Source organism: Phoenix dactylifera, chromosome 12, assembly GCF_051530095.1.
Source record: "Phoenix dactylifera cultivar Ajwa chromosome 12, Ajwa_hap1_PhDact_Kaust_v1.1, whole genome shotgun sequence".
NCBI lineage: Eukaryota > Viridiplantae > Streptophyta > Magnoliopsida > Arecales > Arecaceae > Phoenix > Phoenix dactylifera.
Genome location: NC_143201.1, coordinates 14,084,627 through 14,104,328, shown reverse-complemented (window position 1 = coordinate 14,104,328; position 19,702 = coordinate 14,084,627). Strand labels below are relative to the sequence as shown.

Sequence of the window (19,702 nt, the reverse complement as noted above, 5' to 3'; positions counted from 1 at the left end):
ATTTAAGTATTCCCAGTATATGTATGACATAACAAGCATTATTTCAAGCTATTACAACGTTATGGTTGCCCCTATTCTCATATATGTTGAGACTTCTTAAACTCTAAATCTAAACAAATAATTCACGTTGCTATATTGGGAAGGAAAAATGCTTAAACAATAAAAGACCCTTGTAAGTAGCTTTGATAAAATAGATAAAGCATATCTAAGATTTTTATCTATAGCAATGCAAGAGAACTTGGAAGTATATATACAACATTTGAGATGCCCTATAATATCCTGTCAAGCTTGTAGAAGACCTTTAAATATCAAGCTAGTTTTTGATATTATCAAAAAAACTAACAAGCACGTTCTAATGTAACCGTTGAAGCTATGTTGCAGTTGCCACTATTTGGATTCTAATCCCATTCACTATGATAGCTATTATATACTGAAAGCGACAACTAAGGTCAATCATATTAAATATATTAACTCATAGGCAGCAATTCTCCTTCATGAGGTTTATTTGCCATTATAATGGAAATAATGGTCATTTTGCAATCAGTTTGAGGAACTTCTAATTGAGGCTTGGAACTTTAAAAGTCAATTTGAATGAGAATTGGATCTTTTTCATCCCTTTTTTAGAGCTTTCTCCCATTCTTCCAGGCCACACTTCTAATTTAATCCATTAGTTTTAGCTTGAGTTTCCCTTAACTTTGGATCTTCCCCTTCTTTTCCTTTCTTCTTCTACCCTAATACTCAAGATTTAGATCTCCCTACACCAAGGAGTAAGTATATCAGAAGATCCAAAGAGTCCTCAAGCTAAGAGGAGCTGAAGCTGAGGGAAGCCCCAAGGAGTCTCCTCTAAAGTGGAGTACATTATCAAAAAAACTTCATTTTCCCTCTTTTCTTTTGTTTTCATGCTTTGATCTTGCAATTGATGTTACTTTTGTGTAATAGCTTTTGATTTAACGAAAACTTCTGCTCCTTGATGATGAAGAGTGTCTTCTTCTTATGTTTGTTTTGGCTTAATGCTAGCCTAGTTAATAGGTTACCTATAGATTTTGACTTAATTTTCTTTTTTCCAAACATTTAGATAGGTAAGAAGGGCCAGGATCTCTTGATCTACCCTTAGTAATATCTTAAGGTGTGGATTTTCTTAACCCTACGCACCTTACACCTACCATTTAGGTGCATGGTGTGTATACCCTAGACTCCTTTCTATAAAAGTATACGAGCCTAGGCCAATTTGCCTAGGGCTGAATGGGTGCCTCATTCTTGACCCTTCCTCAATGGTATCCTAAAATTTTACTTGGGTTCAAAGGACCCATGGATCTGCCTCATCCATTACTCTTCCTTTCGGCTTCCAATTCTTAAGCCATAAAGAATCAGTGGTAATTTTGAACCATCCCAGATTGTAGTTGTAGCCCTCTCTTTAGAGGCAATCATAGATACATGCCTCTCCTGTTGGGTTCCCCCAGTCTTTATCCAATTACCATTGGTAAACATAAGTCTCTTTCTTGTTTCCATTTCTAGATTGGAAAATTATTCAAAAAATCATCTTGAATTTGTAAAACAATAGGATATTTTGAAATAATAAGTTTTTTAAAATATAAAATTGCTGAAAATTTCATATATTTTATTACATTGAAAACACATTATCATGCCCGCTCGAAATATGAAACAGTCATAGTATATAAACTATAATATCTTTCTATAGTTTCACAATAATTAAATGTTTCTAGATTAACAGAAACAATCAATAAAATGACAATTAAAAATAATAAATATTTTTCAACAACTACAAGAATGTTTGTGCTAGGAAAAAAAATAGTTTTGTTAATTTTTTATTCTGACGATTCTCAACTTGTGGTTTATTTTCAAAAATTCACTTATTACTTCTTAAATTTAATGTTTATATTTTGCATTTTGCCTAAGAATGACTTTTAATCCAGAATCCAAAGAGGTAAACTGAGAGTGTCTACCTAAACTAGCAAATATTTTTTAATTAAAATGAGTTTTAGCATGTGATTAATATACAATGTGTGCGCATCATTGCGTGCTGGATTAAAATACGCAAACTTAGTTCCAAAACCTTTTTAATCAGATTTCTTGTGCCCCCCATCAAGCAACACAATTACTTATAATACATTTTAGTTTGGCAAGTTGTTTGAATAAAGACTATTTATGTAACTTGAAAGTTTCTTGACATACCCACGGATATATATATTAGCCCATATTTCATTTATTTAGGGCTTGTTTGGTTCATGGGAAGCATTTTTTTCTCTTTGCAATATAACTTCTGGAAAGTAGATTCCTAGGAAGAGGATGCCTAGGAAATTACTTTTGGCATGTTTGGTTGGCTATGGAAAAGTGACAGATTTTCAGAGTGCTGATGCTTGGTTGACCATCCACTTTTTTGAAAAAGTTATGCATAATTTCTATTATATTCTTAATAAAAATTAAGTATTTAATGTCTCTTTAATGCTGAAGGTCATTTTTGAGAAGAAATAAATATTGAGTGATTTTTGTTTCATTAAAAAATAACTTTTCTATGTTTCTCATAGAAATTTTTTTTTTTATGAAATATAGGAATCATATTTTTATAAAAATATAATTTTTTCGCCTCTTTTTTTTAAAAACTTCAATCATCTTATTACTATTTTTTGTTGACCATATTTTTTTTTTTTTTTTTCCGCGAACCAAGCAAACCTTGGGGATACCTTTCCCCTTGCCGCTGTCATCCGTGATGGATGCTGACCTACCTTCCTCTCTGCTTTTAGGAATACGCATAAAGCCAATTGTTTGAGTTGTTCGACGGCAGGCGGTGTTCAAACAATTTCACGTGACCTGGCTTTTCCAAAATCCATATAGGATCGGGTTGAAATTTATATCATAGTTTGGGATAAGTTAGTCCGATCCCTTCTACTTCAAGTCCAAATTAGACCATTCCAGTTCTAAATCATGTAATGCTATTTTTGAGCAAAAACATCGGGAGCAGATCCAAGGTGCGCAGCCGCAGATCTGAGAGCCTGGCAACTTCCAACCCTCGGCTTGTGTGTCGGGCATGCGTCAGTCTTTTGACCCGTCAGTGGATCGCTTGGGATTCATCATTGAAGAGCTTATCCAAAAATATTTTTTTATTTAATTAATTTTGTAATTTTGACTACGATTTCAATCATAGATTCGGAAAAATATGTATACTTTTATTTTATGAATCAAAACACATATTAAAACCTGAAATTAGATATTTTCGGACATTAATAATTTAGTACTACGGCTGTGGGTCGGGTTCGGATCAGATATTTCTGGTTTGGTGGTAGGTTGGGTCGGATTTGGATTGAATTTCATGATCTCGACATATAGCGTTTTTATTGTGGTGCTGCACTCGAGAACCCGTGGATCCAACTCTGGAAACAGTTTCGTGAGGCCAACCGTTCGATCCACCCGCAGCCTTCAATCACCGCCTTCCGATCCCCCTTCATGCCATACCTGCTGCCAAAATGACCAGTGGTGCCACCAAGTTGGTAGCCCGGTGGTAAGAGGACGATAATTCCATCTGAATTGTCCAAATTCGAAATGCACGGGCATTAATTAAATTAGAGGATCGGATGCCCCACGTTCGAATGGCTTGTTGGCAGATATGTTTTTCTTCCATTTGTACCGAGATGGTGCTGGAGTGACGTACCCACACGTGAGGCGGTGAGCCCAGTGGAATAAACCCACGGATCAGAAAAGGCACGCAAAAATCTGCAACCTGTATCGAACATTTTCTGGTAAAAGAGGGACTCAGTAGTGGGGCTGCTACGCGGATGGGCTAGTCCCTCCCCCCTCCTCTTCTATTTTTGATTAAAAAAACAAAAAGGACCAGTGGTGACCGGACCCGGTCGGTAATTGTATCAAAGCACCGCTCTGACGCTTGGCGGTGCCCCACGTTTCTAGCTCTGAATCCGGCTACCTTCCAAAGAGCACGTGGACTCCAGACTGCCGCTATTCTAGTAGGATGACGAGATCGGCTATGTTTGGCGTTCCGATTCTGTTGGCGGGACGCAATGGAACGCATTAAAACAGGTTCTTGATTTCCTTAAATACAAAGATGGACGGTTGTGATTTACTGCCACAGTCACATTTTATTCATGGATGACACCATTTTCCTTTTCCGATTTACTGTCGCAGTCATCCATGGACGTTATCAGTTTCTTTTTTTGATGCAATGGATGCAACATACGTATACACATATCAACAGAAATTAGAAAGTAAATTGTCCCGGAGCTAAAGAGGAATAAACAAAATGCTCTCGCAAATGGTATCTTTTGGAGTGGTTGGTTAGCCTGCGACATTTATCTTTAGATATTAATGGCCAACATAAAAAAAAAAAAAATTATGGAACTTTTTTTTGCATAGCAAATATCTTCTTCCAAATGGATATCCTTTCATACAAGATAGGATTCGACCCTCTTTTGTATGGATAGAAATTGTATTTTTTGTGCCAAAGAAAGATTCATCTTTCTTCATATAAATTTATCATTAAATCATGTAATAATTGCTCCAACAGGCTGATAAAAAAATATATAAATTTTTTATATAGAAATTTTTTAAAAAATTCAAATTTGCATGAATATTCTCTTAAAATTTATATTTATTTTTATACTCTTCTAAAACACTATTTTTGCACAAATGCGCCTAATATAACAGTTTTTTAACACCATTAATAAAAACCATATTTATTTTAATTAATAATAAAATAAATTTTGAAGTTATTTTTTTTGTCCTCCATCACGATCGCCATATAAATGTTTCTTTTTACACATTTACCTATTAAAAATATTTTAATTATTTTAATTTGAAACCGTTAATTTTTTAATATTATTAGATAATGTAGTTACATATATAAAAATAAAAAAATAATAAAATAAGTATTTTATGAAAGTAAAAATATTCGATTTAGAGACTACCTAAACACCTTGTGCTTTAGCCGGATTTTTGTGATTTTCTGTTAAGGGAAAGGGTAAAAACATACCACTCTCTCTCTTCTTTTATAAATGGCCGATTTAGAGAAGCGCAGAAAAAAAAAAAAAAACCGTGGATGGCGTGGGGGTTTTAGATGCCGCACTTTCCTTTCTCACTTCCCCCCCTGGCGCACGGCACGAGTCGCACCCCCCATTTTCCTCGTGCGTCTTTGTTTAGACAAAGCTTATTGGAATCTCTGCTCCCCTCTCCCCCTTCCCCATCTCAACAAACACCCCAACTAATTAGCCGCGTCGAAAGCCATCACTGTCCTGGATTTTCTCAGCACCGAGAGCAGGAAGGCCCCCCAAACCCACCGCCATGGAGCGCAAGAACTCCTTCCGAGGTCTCCCTCGAATCTCTCTAACTCCCTCTCTTCTCCTCTCTCATTTGGGCTCTCTGATATCCTCTTCTTCGGTTACAGGGATCCAGGGTGCGATCTCGCGGATAAACCCGGAGCTACTGAGGAGCGTCATCACCTCCGGCACGGCGGCGAAGCGCGGACCGGAGGCGAGATCGCCGCCGGGAGCCGCCGCCTTCCGGCATGCTACTGCGCCGCTGCCGGTGATGACCTCTGCTTTCAGGTGACTCCGTTATCTAGAAGATCTTAGTGCAAATTCTTCAATATCATCAACTAGCAATAACTAAAAATAGGAATGCCTCGTTGTTGTAGATCGGGTTCCAAGGGGACGGCGCCGTTAACTATCTTCTACAACGGCACGGTCGCCGTCTTCGATCTTCCTCAAGATAAGGTTCGCTGAAACATTTCCCTTCCATCTTTTTCGCCTTTCGCTTCTATAAGTAGTACTTGGAATTTTCTTTCGGTCTAGGCGGAAACTATACTGAAGCTGGCGGAGAAAGGGAACGTCGGCGGCGTCGTGGAAGCGTCCGATCCGACGTCGGCGTCAGGTCACCAAGAGGATCTACTGGTGAAACTAAACGGAGGTGAGCCAGCTTTTTCAAAACTATTGCATATTTGCAAGGATTCGTTTGGTTAGCGAAGTGGAGGGGAAAAGTGGCGTTAATAGAAAAATATTAAAAAAAATTCCTATTTTTGGTTAAAATTTTCAGAACAAAAGAGATAAAAAAAGTAATTTTTTTTATAAAAATATTTTTTTGATTTTTTATAAAAAAATCATATGGAATATGAGAGAGTCTAATCTTTACTATTTTTTCAAAATTATTTTAAGCTTTTAGATAAAATGTGATAAGGTATTTTGTATTAAAAATATAATAGGTATTTTATACAAGCTCAACCAAATATAAGCTACTCCAAAATATATCATTTTTCACCGATTAAATATGTAAAAATTATTTTTCTAAATATCATACATCTATTTTATAAAACAATATTTTAATAATTTTCTTTTTTCTCGAACTAAATGAGTCCCGAAAACTTTCTCAAGCTTGCTCACATAGAAGAGAAGAACATGGTGTTACGGTACACAAACAGTTGTATGTATATATATATATATATATATATATATATAAGTTTGGGGTTAAATCACTGGCTCATACTCTACATACGGTGATTATAGCATTAATATATGATGGTGGGGAAAGTGATGTGTGGTATCTGAAACGGGTACTATTGGAAGCAGAGCTCCTGCCTATCGCCAGGAAGAAGTCATTAGAGCGCTTCTTTGCCAAGCGGAAGGAAAGGTATGCATGGCTTTGCTCTCCGTTGCTTGTGAGGTCTTTCCTCTCCTTCTTTTAATTCGATTTGGGAGTGCTCCCGTGCTAACAAATAAATACCTCCCCCCGTCATCCTCCTTTTTATGTCCTCCCTGCTTCTCGACGCGGCGCGTGGGTCGTCGTTCGCTGCTCTCCCGTCGTCGTTGGTAAACGTAGGTGAACATTCTCCGTTCTTTTTCATTTCCACAGTTCCAAAAGATAAAAATTCCTGAAATTTATCAGAAAATCACAAAATCTTAATATTTTTGAAACTACTTGAGTTTTCTACGACAGTGGGCTCGGACAACGACTGTTCCAATTAATTTATTAATTTTGACTTTATTGGTGAAAATGTAAACAAGAGACTGAAAAGACTAAGACAAAATTTTGGATTTAAAATATAAGGAATAATATTTAAAATATTAGTTTTTTTTTTTAATTTATAATGCCGACAACGTTTAACTAGTGGTTTCATTTTTTTAAAATTATTTACTCTTTATATTAGTGGATAAGTTTTGCAACTTCTTACAAATTACAGTCTTGACTTTGGAAGGTTAGTTGAGGATGTTTTATTAAATTAATTCTTTTTAATTACAATGCTTTTAGCATGTGATTAATAATTGAGCTGTGCACGTACGTACATTACGTGTACGTACATTACGTGCCAGATTCAAATACCCAAAACGATGCCCAACTTGTTTCTAATTTTTTTTTTTTTTGTCCCCCATCAACCAACAACTTATTTATAATATATTTCTTAAATATCTGATGCATTTGAAATTTGGGTCTTAGTTTGGGATACATTAAAATATTCATGGAGTTAGGATCCTCTGTGGTCCAAAGGAGTGCTGGAGATGGTCCAGTTGTGAATCAAACCTATATAGTACAACCCCAATGGGAGATGATTCCGATTTAGACCCCTTAGTCTTGTCCTTTTGGCATGAATAGGACTCTACGATCAGTTTGAGGCTAAAAATTAAGATTCAGGGGTTCGAGTGCAGGTCCCCTCGCAATCCCAGATTGAGCTAGATGAAGAGATATAGTTATCAATCATCAGCCCATGCAGCATGCTCCATGCTATCCTTGGCTTGTATATTTGCTTGCCCTTCCCATGATATATGGATAGTTAGTGATTGATAATTTGACTTTTCCAGTTCAATCTTGATATGTAGAGGATACAAACTTTCTTAGATGAACATGTTGGATCTTCTTTTACCCAACCAACATTTTGAATTAAAACTCTTAACTCTTACTTTTTATCTTATTTTTTACTCTTTTTCTTCTTCCTTTTTTTTTTGGTGTGTATGTGTGTGGTGTATAATAGCGGAACTTATGTCTGATCAACTTAGACTTCCTGTTAGAGATAAGTAAGGGCGGCAATTAGGTTAGGTCGAACAAGATACGGATCAGGTCGGATACATGATACATGAAAAATCTACCAATTTGAACTTGACCTATTTAATATCAAAAGTCCATATCCAAATATGACCAGTTTATTAAATAGGTAATCTAGTTCGATCTAGAATGAATTGAAATAAGTTAAACAGGTTAAATACTTAAGCATTAGCACTCTTAGAGATAATCTAAGAGTCAAAATCCACTCCACAGAGCACTTATATTGACTAGGGCATGGTCATGTAGGCTTCTATTGTGGTTTAGGAATGGATTCTACCTACCCTAATATCACAAAGGATGAGAGCATTAAGTCGTGCGATTTGTTTTGCATGTATAAAACTTACTGTTAGATGAAGCTAATGTCTGAAATAGAAGCCTTATAGAGATCAACATAATTGCTCATTTGGAGCGTTAACTATAACTTTTCAGATCTATTGAAGTCCCATTTCTTTTAAGTGTGGGTCCATAAGCCTACATGATGTGGTGAGGGAGTCTTGTGTCGCCTGCTAATGAAGATTCAATGTATCAGCTTTAGAAAATTATATCCAGTTTGAAAGAAGATAACTATGTCCCAACTCTTCTTTTTGTGCATGCAGGCTGACCGTGTGGCAACTTTACAAAAAGGCAGAGCGTGAAGTGAGCACGGCATTGGTGAAGGAGACAAAGACAATAATAGCTGCCTAACTATATGTCTAGGCAATCACGAGGGACTTCTCTGCACTTTTCTTATCCTAAAGTTCCTAAGAACAATGATCTATGGGTTTGTTTGGGGGTTTACTTGAGATTTTCTGTTATACATACATGTAAAAAGGGCATGCTGGTACAATTTAAGTAGACTCAAAATTGTATCTTTAATTAAAAGAATATCTGGTACCGAGTCACTACAACAATGTGGTCTATTTGATGTTTCAAAAAAAGGATCAGTACAAGTACTTTGTTTTACTACATTTATCCATCAACTTCGCTGGGGGTATGCCTTCGCAATTTCTGTTATGACGCTTTTTATTAACATCAAAATACTATATTTTTGTTATATTTATAAATGTAACAATAGATTTATTTTAGTAAATGTCATGACAAATCTATTAAAAATAATAAAAAGGAACACATCACAATCTTACTCTTGCACTTATATTTTTTTAAAAAAATTCACGTACCCATTTTTTTTTTCTTTCACGTGGGACGGATGATCCATACTCTTCCTATATATAGATCCTTTCTATATGGCCCCAAATGCCTCCTCTTCTTCTCTTCCCTCCATTTTGGCACCGCTCGTTTTCGCTACTCGCAACTGTTGGACTAACTGGGACCTAAAGGTAGCACGTGCTCTCGATGTCCTCTCTCATGCTATCGTCCCTTGTTTTTTTTCGTTCTTTGTTGCTACTGAATATGTAATCAAACCTTGGATTCAAACTGTGTATTGATTGCTTGTTGAATTAGAATAAATACAGTTAGTCATCAATCTGCTTGGACAAAAATAGCAAGGCGACATCATGGTGGGGTTATATCTCTTTTTGGGTTGATATCATGATGAGAGATATCATGTGAGGATTAGCTAAAAAGACTCAAAATTTTTATATTCAATTAATTATAAATGTCATAATCAATTGAGAGAGATAGAGAGAGTAAAGTTTAAGGCAAAAGGGGCGAGTCGCTGAGGGTGACAATTGGAGAAAAGGAGCAGAGGGCTAGTGAGCTTGATATTGAATTATCTCTAGGTGTCCATAGCAATGACCGTCGGGACCAAGAACTTGAATGTCACCATGATGGCATCTTCCTTGGCAAATCATAACAATGACGAGCAAGTGGCGCCAGAGGCACCCATGGTTGTGTTCTTACACCTCCGTAGGGGTTGTCGCTTGAAGATCCAACTTCTACATGACCCAGACTTTCTAGCCAGTTCAATGCTAGACTAAGGGTGGTCCACAGGCTGATCTTGCACTTGAATAGCAAACAAGGCAGAGCCTATTCAAACACGAAGGAGGTGGACTTTGCCTTCTCCTCAAACTCTAATCAAAAAGGGGGGGGGATGTGGATGTGGACTTCGCCACTTATAGATCCCTACTCCCACCCTCTTAGGCACCATGACCTTGATCACCGTCACCCAAAAGGGAGCAAAGTTTTTATCCAAGCCTTGCCGCATATGGCCCTTATGCCATGACACCTCAATTATGATAATGACGTAGTAGGTGATCGAGGTAGGATCTCGTAGAGAACCACCATCTCGAAAATCTCTCCTATTTTCTGGTCGTCCTGCCGGTCCTACAATCAATTGAGCCTCAATGACATGGGGAGCAAAGCTGGAGCCTCGGTCTTTAGCTAGCAGGCCTAGGTTTGAAATGAGCCATAATCTCCCTTGAATTTCTTATTTTCGTTTCTTTTCTCTTTTCTTTCCAATTGCCCGTCGTCGCCGGTCACTCACTATTGCCTATCATCGTTGTAGACCATAGCCCTCTAGCCACTACCACTGCGCAGCCTTAGAACTACCTTCCTTTTTCTTTGTTTTGAGAGGGCCTTGAAGGGTTCTTCCCTTTGTTCTCTCTGTATCTCTTTCTCTCTCTTCTTTTTCTTTATATTTAGGTGGACCTTGGCAAAGGGTTCCTTTCTCTCTCTTCTCTCTCTGTGCTCCCAATCAACCCTAGTAGAGGGTTCTGGACCGACTTGGCAACCGTCCATCAGGTTGGCCTCCAATTTGGCCTTTGTCACCATCCTTGGACCCTATCATCGACAACCCCTATTATGTTACCTTTGCCCTAATTAGATACTTATTTCTTTATTTGAAAAGTAGGGTTGCCAAATCAGACCCATTCGGGCCATCAAATGCTACCACCCAATCAACCTTGTTCCACCTCCACAGCTTCCTCATAGTTTTCCATCATTGCCCTTATTCACTATGCAAATCCCCTCTAATGTTCGGTCTTGATTTTGTGTGGGGGCGCAATCGTTCGGGCAAGAAGATGCTTAGCAAGGAGTTTTGCACTCTCATCTTTAAATCGAGGTAAAACCCTGACCTTTTTATTTTTTATTTTTGAATTAGGGTAGGATAAGAAAATCTAGGATTAGGGGTGAATTGGACATTAAAACTCCTAATTCAAGAAATTAGTGAGTAACTGATTGATTAATTAATATTGCTGGTGGTTGATCGAAGACAAGTTGGCTGTGTATTGATATTAAATTAATTGGACATTTTAGGAGTGTAATTGGATTGATATTGATATTAAATTAATTGGATATTTTAGGAATCACCATGATTGATAAATGTTGTACCTTGATTTCTGCTGCAGGTAGAGGTAAGAATCCCTACACATAATTACTTGTGTATCATATACCGATAATTTTGGTTGCACGAAATATGATGCCATTGCTTTGAAATTAGGCAAGGAATGTAGTGTTAAATTATATTTTATTTGATAAGTATAAAATTGAATAACTAGATGGTTGGATAGGAGGTATTTGGACTAGTCTCGTAATATAAATAGTTGCCATAGGGTAAAGTGTAGGTATTATGGATGGCTGCCATGGGCTAATATGTAGATATTATGGATACCCTCACCTCATACAGAAATGTGGTATTGTGGTTTTTTATTCACGGGCTAGAGCATGACCTGGGTTACTCCAAAACTGGAAAACTAACTATATTGGATCCGGTTGGTATTAATGAGAAATAAAAAGCCACTTGAATCCACTGTTGAATAAAAAGATTTAAATGATAATATATAATATGTCATTTTTAACAGAATAGTTATTTGATGATATATGATGTATATATGTGTATATCAGTTTGTTTGAGCAGTGCTGGATAGTTAGACTGTAATTGATACCAATCAAATGACTAAAATTTGTAATTGGGTAACTCTTGTTTTTGGTTAGTGATGAAATTATTTTATTTTGTTATGAAATGAGGATCATCATTGTCCAGTGATATTGAGCTTGTGTTCAATTTAACGGTCATGCATATAATCACAAGTCTTGTCCTAGGGAATATGCAGCGTTGTCGCATGCCTAGCTTCAATGCTAGCGACTAAGAGACTATGCAGGACTTTGATCTTTCGGTTGTGAAGCCTCGTGATTATGTTCAATATGCGTGGTTTAACTTTCTTGGAAAAGTTGGTTAAGCTTGGTGACAATTATGCGGAGGCCACTTGTAAAAAGTTTAGGGTTATGATATTTTATCTTGGATCTAATCACTAGTCAGTCTTTATGTTCAATTTTAGATATGAGATCCAAATTTTGACCCTTGAAATTAACTCAGGCTTCGCCAAGTGGTTATTTTGAATATTGACATGGGCACTGCATCATGATTTTATATATGCCAAATCATGTTGATCTTGAATCTGAATTTAATTTGGAATACACTAAATTTTGATTATGACTTTCGAGGACTTGAAGCATGATTTGAATTTGATTCTAGTGTTAGTCACATTCCAATCTTGATTTCAACTTGCATGTCAAACTAGGACCCTCGCTTTGATGTAAAATTTATAATCTAGTCCTTTGAGAATTTTGATCTAACTTGCCTAGATCATAATACAAATTGCAACCAAAGTTTTCTTTAGTTATGCTTGTACTTTTTCATATATAAAAATGCCCAAAGTCTCATTTCAAATTATTTCTTACATTGATTTTAATATACATTCCATATGAAATTCTTATCACAATGCTAGCCATTACTAGATCTCCTAGGTTTTTCAGGGATCCATCATCTCAAATGCAATCTTGGGCTTGCACAAAATTTTATAGTCATGAGAATGATTTGCTTCTGTTTATGTTTTTTATTTGAATATAAGAACAATTATAATTGCAATTATGATCTCTTCTGAACTCGCCATGGACTTGACTTAATCCTAATTCTTATTGAAAGCAAAAGCATCACTTATTGCAGTATTGTTTGATTTGCTTCATAACCATGATTTTGGTCTTGACTTCTTTTTATGGTCTTGAGCTAAGGTCTTTGACAGTTGGACTATGAGAGGGAGCAAATTTCAATTTTGTGACTTACTACCATCCATTCAAGCTATGCCGATTATATATTTAAGAAGTGAAGTATCTTGCCAAATTATTTACAGCTTTTTATAGGATTTAGTCACAAATTGCTTATAATATTTGAATGATTGTTAAAGACAAGAATTAATTTTTATTCTATTGAATGATCAAAGTGTTTGTATTTTTTTTGTCATTTATATTATATTTTGAGTTGCTTCTATTTTTTGTGCAATTAAAAGTCAGTATGAAGAAATATAATATGGACCAAAGTTGGATGTATGAGCCTAATAGAGACAGTGCAAGATATTTGGAAGGTCTTGCTAGCTTTCTAGAGTTTGCATTAAGATCTTCTAAAGGTGGAATTTTAGGTTGTCCATGTGTGAAATGTGTCAAAAGACTTTGTTACTCTCAAGATGTTGTTTAAAATCATGTCTGACTCATGGGTTTTCTCTTGCTTACACTTATTGATATTGTTATGGGAGTAATTATCACAACCCACCGATCTAGCGAACCTGAACATATGCAAGCTAATGTTTGTTGATTCTTATAGGAGATGGTCGTTGGCTACACCCAAGTTGGAAATAAGGGTTTTACAGGAAGAATTCAAAATCTTCATGGGGTTAGTGATGATCTATGCATGTAACCAAATGTAATGAGCCGAACTAGAAAATATAAAAGTTCTACGAGGCTCTTTGAAGAAGCCAATGAGGAGCTTTATCAAGGATGCTGGAAACATAGACGCTCTTGTTCATTTATCACATATTTTATATAAAGTGTATGAATGGATGAAGTAATCAATCTTTCTGGACATCGCTTAAAATATTAAAAGAAACATTATCAGAGAGGGTGATAAGTTACTGCGTTCACTAATGAGATTGAAAAGCTTCATAGCAAATTGGATCTTGACTATGAGAAGATCCAAACTTGCCCTAATATGATCCAGGAAGATTATCAAACTCTTAGACCACTTTGGCCACTAGGGTAGGGAGCTCCGGGACGCCCTACAGGATCGACCGCGAGCTCAAGAGGCTCCCTCGACCGCAGATATCTATAATGACACCTCAGGACAGAGCTCGGAGCGCCCTGCAGTGTTGACCGCAAGCCCAAGAGGCTCCCTCGACTGCAGGTATCTATAATGACGCTCCGGAACCGAGCTCGGGGTGCCCTGCAGTGTTGACCGCGAGCCCAAGAGGCTCCTTCGACCGTAGGTATCTATAATGATGTTCCGGTCCGAGCTCCGGGATGTCCTGTAGGATTGATCGCGAGCCCAAGAAGCTCTCTTGACTGCAGGTAACTACAATGACGCCCTGGGACCGAGCTCGGAGCGTCCTGCAGTGTTGACCGCGAGCCCAAGAGGCTTCCTCGACCATAAGTATTTACAATGACATCCCGTTCCGAACTCCGGGGCGCCCTGCAAAATCGACCACGAGCCTAGGAGGCTCTCTCGACTGCAGGTAATGACATCTCGACAAGAAGGGCGGGGCGCCCAGTGTGTCGACCGCGAGTCCAAGAGGCTTCCTCTGTTGCAGGTATCTACAATGACACCCTGGGACTAAGCTCGAGGCGCCCTGCAATGTCGACCGTGAGCCCAAGAGGCTCCCTCGGCCGCAGGTGTCTATAATGACGCCCCGGCCGAGCTTGGGGTACCCTGCAGTGTCGACCACGAGTCTAAAAGGCTCCCTCGGCCGCAGTTATTTACAATGATGCCCTAGAATCGAGATCAGGGCGCCCTGCAGTGTCGACTGCGAGCCCAAGAGGCTCCCTCGGCTGCAGGAATCTACAATGACGCCCCATGACTGAGCTCGGGAAGCCCTGCAGTGTTGACCGCGAGCCTAAGAGGCTCCCTCGGCCGCAGGTATCTATAATGATGCCCCGGGATCAAGCTCGGGGCGCTCTACAGTGTTGACCGCGAGCCCAAGAGGCTCCCTCGGCCGCAGGTATCTATAATGATGCCCCGGGATCGAGCTTGGGGCACCCTGCAGTATTGACCGCGAGCCCAAGAGGCTCCCTCAACCGCATGTATCTATAATGACATTCCAGTTTGAGCTCTGGGGCGCCCTATAGAGTCGACTGCGAGCCAAAGAAGCTCCATCGATCCAAAAAAACTTAAGGGCGCCTCGACCTCAGTTCGCGCATCCAAGTTAAAGCCTAAAAAGACCTACAAAGCCCAAAGGCATCGAAATTCACGATGACATTCTACCGAAGAGATACCCTCGCAAACTACAGTGAAAGTTCAATAGGGTCCCGAGCACAAAAGCCCGAAGCAGACCTGATGTCCGACCTCGATGCCTAATGTGCGCCAGCGGACGAGATCGGGAGCAATAAGCTCTTCATCAACTTTGCAAGACTACAGATCTAATCCTAAGTCTAAGTTAGAAGTGAATGCTGAGCACAAAAATCCAATACAAGACGCAAAACAGGACGAGCTCAAATATTTAGAGAAAAAAGTGTACTTTATTGATATTAAAAGGCCAAAGGCTGAGTACAAGAGATGCCGATCTTGAGGTCGAATTGAATACAAAAGTGGTCAACTACAAAAAAGCCTAAGTGGGCAACTTTACAAGTATGATAAAAAAAAAAGAAAGAAAAAAGGGAAAAATCAGACGGCTAGGGCAGCCTTGGGCCCGACCTTGGCAGCAGCTCCAGCTCCAACCTCAGCAATAGCCTCAGCAGCATCTCCGGCGACAAGCTCGCCCGCTTCAGCCACTTTAGTCGTGACCGCTGTCTCGGTGGCTCCAGACAAAAGTGGACGAAAGCCGCTGAAATCGACCTCGACACAGAGTCGCTGCGCCTAATCACGGCAGTTCTCGAAGCCCCAGATTAGGCCATCAGTTGCCTCCTTCTCCAGCTCGTCCAGGTGTTCCTCAGACTAGCGGTAGTTATGGATGGCCTTCTGGACACGCTTTTCGGCCGCCTTCTCAAACTGCTCAGCTTTCAACCCCAAAATTCCAGCCTCATGCTCTTGGCTGGCCAGAGCAGCTTCGAGCTCGGAGATGCGACCTTTGGTGGTCGAACGAGCTTGGGCATGCTCGAACTCCATCTCCTGAATTCCGGCGAGCCCAACCTTCATCTGAGCTTCGGTCGTCCTCGCCTTCTCCTCCGCCTCTTGCTGCCGTTGCTTGGCAGTCGCTGCCTGGGCCTCGGCCTTCTACTCTATCGCTCCGCAGCTTCCTGATAAGTGCTGATTAATCTATAATTTAATATTCTTTTTCCAGCACTTATCAATGTTCTTAAACGGATAACTACTTGTTTTACCATGAAATCGAATAATCATTGAAATAAATTTAAATTATGGTAAGAAGTAAATAATACTTTTCTTAAAACAGACTCTGAATTTGTCTCTCTTCTGGTTGAGATCTTCCATAAAAATATATAAGGAGGAGATTGTGTTGACCCGATTTATTAACCTAATGGAGTTGTAATCAAGCTAAGGGTATAATTAAATGGGCTTTGGTCCTGGTTAGATTGAAAGTTATAATATTTGATTAACCCTTTTATTAAGTCACGGTCTGATCTGGTTGAGTCCAATCTGAAGCGGTTTAGTTAAATTTAAATGACAATGGGCTCAAGGACAAGTCAACCATCATGACCCACCTCAAACCCAAAGTCAATTCCCAACCAATTCCTTACCTACCTTCATATAAAATTTATAAATTTAAAACAAAAAAAGGGAAATAATGAATATAATAAAATAAATAAAAATAATTCTGGGGAGAATCACTTATTCACTGTTCATATGAACAGTGTCCCGTAAAAACACTGTTCACATGAACAGTGAGAAATAATGTAATAATAATAATAAAAAAAAAATAATATATATGACTCTTTCACTGTTTATCTCCTTCCTCCCGTTATCCATTCTTCCCGTGATCCCGCCTCACAGAGCGCCCCCCTGCCCGTTCCAGCCGACGCTCCAATCCTCCACGCGGTGCAACCGGCGACCAGATCCTCCGCCTCTTCATCCGCCTGCATCCCGGCCTCCGCACAGCTGCCATTCCGGGCGTCCGAGACAAGCTCCGCATGCTCCCAGCGTATCACGCCATGGATCCGGCCACCTCCTTCTTCCGCTCCTCCCAGCATCGCGTCCCAGCCGCTCTCGGAGTCAGCCATCCCTCCGCATCAGGCGTCCGGCGATCCCGCATCCATTCCTTCCACGGTCCAAAGAAAGAAGTCGTCCGGAGCAATCGTCCCAGCCATCCCGCAACCAAATCTCCTCCATGATCAACGCTTCCAGCATCCCATGAGATCAGGCATGAGCCCAAGCATCTAGCCTTCCCCCTCTTCCGGATTTGAGCCATCCATCCGTGATCTGTCCTCCGCTTCTTCTTCCGCGATGCATCCGGAGCCAGCCATCACGTTGATCCCGCGGCTCCTCCCATCGAGTATCCCGGATTTGCATCCCCACCGGCACGCTCCCAAGGGATCCATCATCGGGTGAGAGGGTCTATATGAAGGAGCAATCGGCAGGAAGGAGGGGGGGAGCTCGGTTCAACAGAAAAACAGGGGAGACCCCCTGTTTCAGTGAAAAGAAGAAGAAGGCCGAGAGGGAGATGAAGAAATAAAATAAAAAAAGAGAGAAGAGAGAGAGGCTGGGAGCGGAAGGGAGTGAAGAGCAATTTTTTTATGAAGATGGGAGGACTTCCGGCCACCATGAGCAGCTAAGCCTCGGTTTAGGGGTTTGATGAAGCCATAGAGGAGTATTCGTTTCATTTTTATTGATTTGAGTTTGTATTGTAAGAGGGTTGCATGATGAAGAATTTATCAATTGATCTTATGATTTATCCAATTTATGTGAATCATTTATCTTGCATAAAATATTTTACATAGATTGATCTATTTCATCGAATCCAACACCTGTGGTTTGGAGGAGATATTCATGTGACATCGATTTCATGTTTAATGACTTAATGATCAGATGCATCATGCTAGGTTAGACAGGTCATGCTTATCGTTAGAGTAGATGGTTTGTGCTAGACTTAGATGATTCATGCTGGGAATTAGTTATAATTTTCTTTTGTGATTGCTTTGGCTTGTAGTCGGAAGCAATCAAGTCTTACATACAACTCAATCATTGAAAGCGTCACGGATATAAATCTATCGGTGGAATCTAGCCCTAAACACCTCTCTCCATAGATAATTCATACTACTACACCCATATTAATTCTTAGTTTTTATCATTTACTCTAGCTTATCCCCTTTGAAGTAATTATTTAATTAGAAAAATAACTTATCTCCAATCCCTGTGGACCGACACCCGTAATCACTATCCTACAGGATACGTGCTATTGCGTGGTTTATTTTTGAAATTAAAATAACCGATCAATTTTTGGCGCCGTTGCCGGGGATTGCTAGCATAGTTATTTTTCTTATTAAAAAAAAATATTTAAAAATTAAAAAAAAAATTCTTTAAAAAAATTTCTATTATTGTTACTTTTCTTATCTTCTTTTTCTCCCTTACTAATTTTTATTTATATTATTTGATCAGGAATCGAGGAAAAGAATCTGGGATGATCAAAAGGAGAACTGCCGGAAAAGAAATGCTGTAGAGGTTTGCAAAAAAAAAAAATTAAATTGCTGGAGAAATTCTCTTTGGTAACCTCTAAACCTTTCTTATTTAAATTAAGTATTAGCTTGAAATTTTGTGATGATTGTTTGATTTTAATTTCAGCAAAAGTGTGAATGCATGCCTGATACACATACACCAATTTATTTGCACTTAGTAAGGGCAATCACCCCAACAAGATAAGAGCCGGATTTCATCACCGGACTCTTGCCCAACTTAGGTGAACTCAATCTCACATAGTGTCACTTTAATTAAAATCAATTAGACATTGGCTCCTAGGGACATTCGAGCTCAATAGGACGAAGATCACCGAAAGTTGCACCAATTTCGCTCTGTGGCTTAGTTGATGTCTAGGCAAGCTTTGTCCCTATAAGGGAGACAGTTCATCTGTTCGAGGCAAGTGGGTTTTAAGTGAGACCTTTGCGAACGCATCGTGACCCCTCCACTTACCTGGGAGCTTACCTGGTCAACTCGGTTCATTAGACCGGATTGAAGGCTTAGGTGCCCTCTTCAAACCAGTTAGGAGCTGTCTAGTGATTTTAGGATAAAGACTAGGATTGATATGCTTTTCTCTTTTATTACATGCTTGATTGATCGAGTACTAGTGTATGCACGGTAGTCGTTCTAGAGTACAAAACCTATTACCTTTTGACCTTGAAATAGAACGAACCCTTAGGAACATTCGAGCTAAGATCAAAACATTAGGATCATCCCCACCTCTTAAGATGGCTGAAGAACAACCCAAACTCCTGAGGGAATACTTTACTCCCACTATTTACACTTCCCCATCTTGCATTCGATTACCTGAGGTAGCAGCTGTACAATATGAAATAAAGTCTAGTGTGATCCAAATGCTTCCATCTTTTTATGGGCTCACCAATGAAGATCCATATAAACACCTAGATGAATTTTTTGAGATTTGCACCACTGTCAAGATTCAGAACTTCACTGATGATGCCCTAAAACTTAGGTTATTTCCCTTCTCCCTTAAAGATAGAGCCAAACAATGGCTGAATTCTTTAGAAGCTAACTCAATTCGTTCTTGGGATCAAATGCAACAAGAATTCCTTAAAAAATACTTTCCCATAGGAAGAACGAACC

The 19,702-nt window shown here is 39.1% G+C and overlaps 1 protein-coding gene across 7 annotated transcripts; it reads left to right on the top strand.

Moving 5' to 3' along the window:
• The first annotated feature begins 5,097 nt into the window (after positions 1 to 5,097).
• Positions 5,098 to 9,006, top strand: LOC103717019 (protein TIFY 9-like). 7 transcript variants are annotated; one of them, XM_088708499.2, is made up of 7 exons: positions 5,098 to 5,332; positions 5,411 to 5,570; positions 5,660 to 5,738; positions 5,817 to 5,931; positions 6,525 to 6,648; positions 6,751 to 6,837; positions 8,652 to 9,006. In XM_088708499.2, exons 1-7 carry the CDS (start codon positions 5,308 to 5,310, stop codon positions 8,737 to 8,739), a joined length of 678 nt encoding a protein of 225 aa, XP_088564625.1. In that variant the 5' UTR covers positions 5,098 to 5,307; the 3' UTR covers positions 8,740 to 9,006. The 7 variants fall into 7 exon arrangements, with proteins under 7 accessions (XP_088564625.1, XP_088564627.1, XP_088564626.1 ...); XM_088708501.2 differs by having other exon boundaries at positions 5,100 to 5,332; positions 6,751 to 6,833; XM_088708500.2 differs by having other exon boundaries at positions 5,101 to 5,332; positions 6,588 to 6,648.
• The last annotated feature ends 10,696 nt before the right edge of the window (positions 9,007 to 19,702 follow it).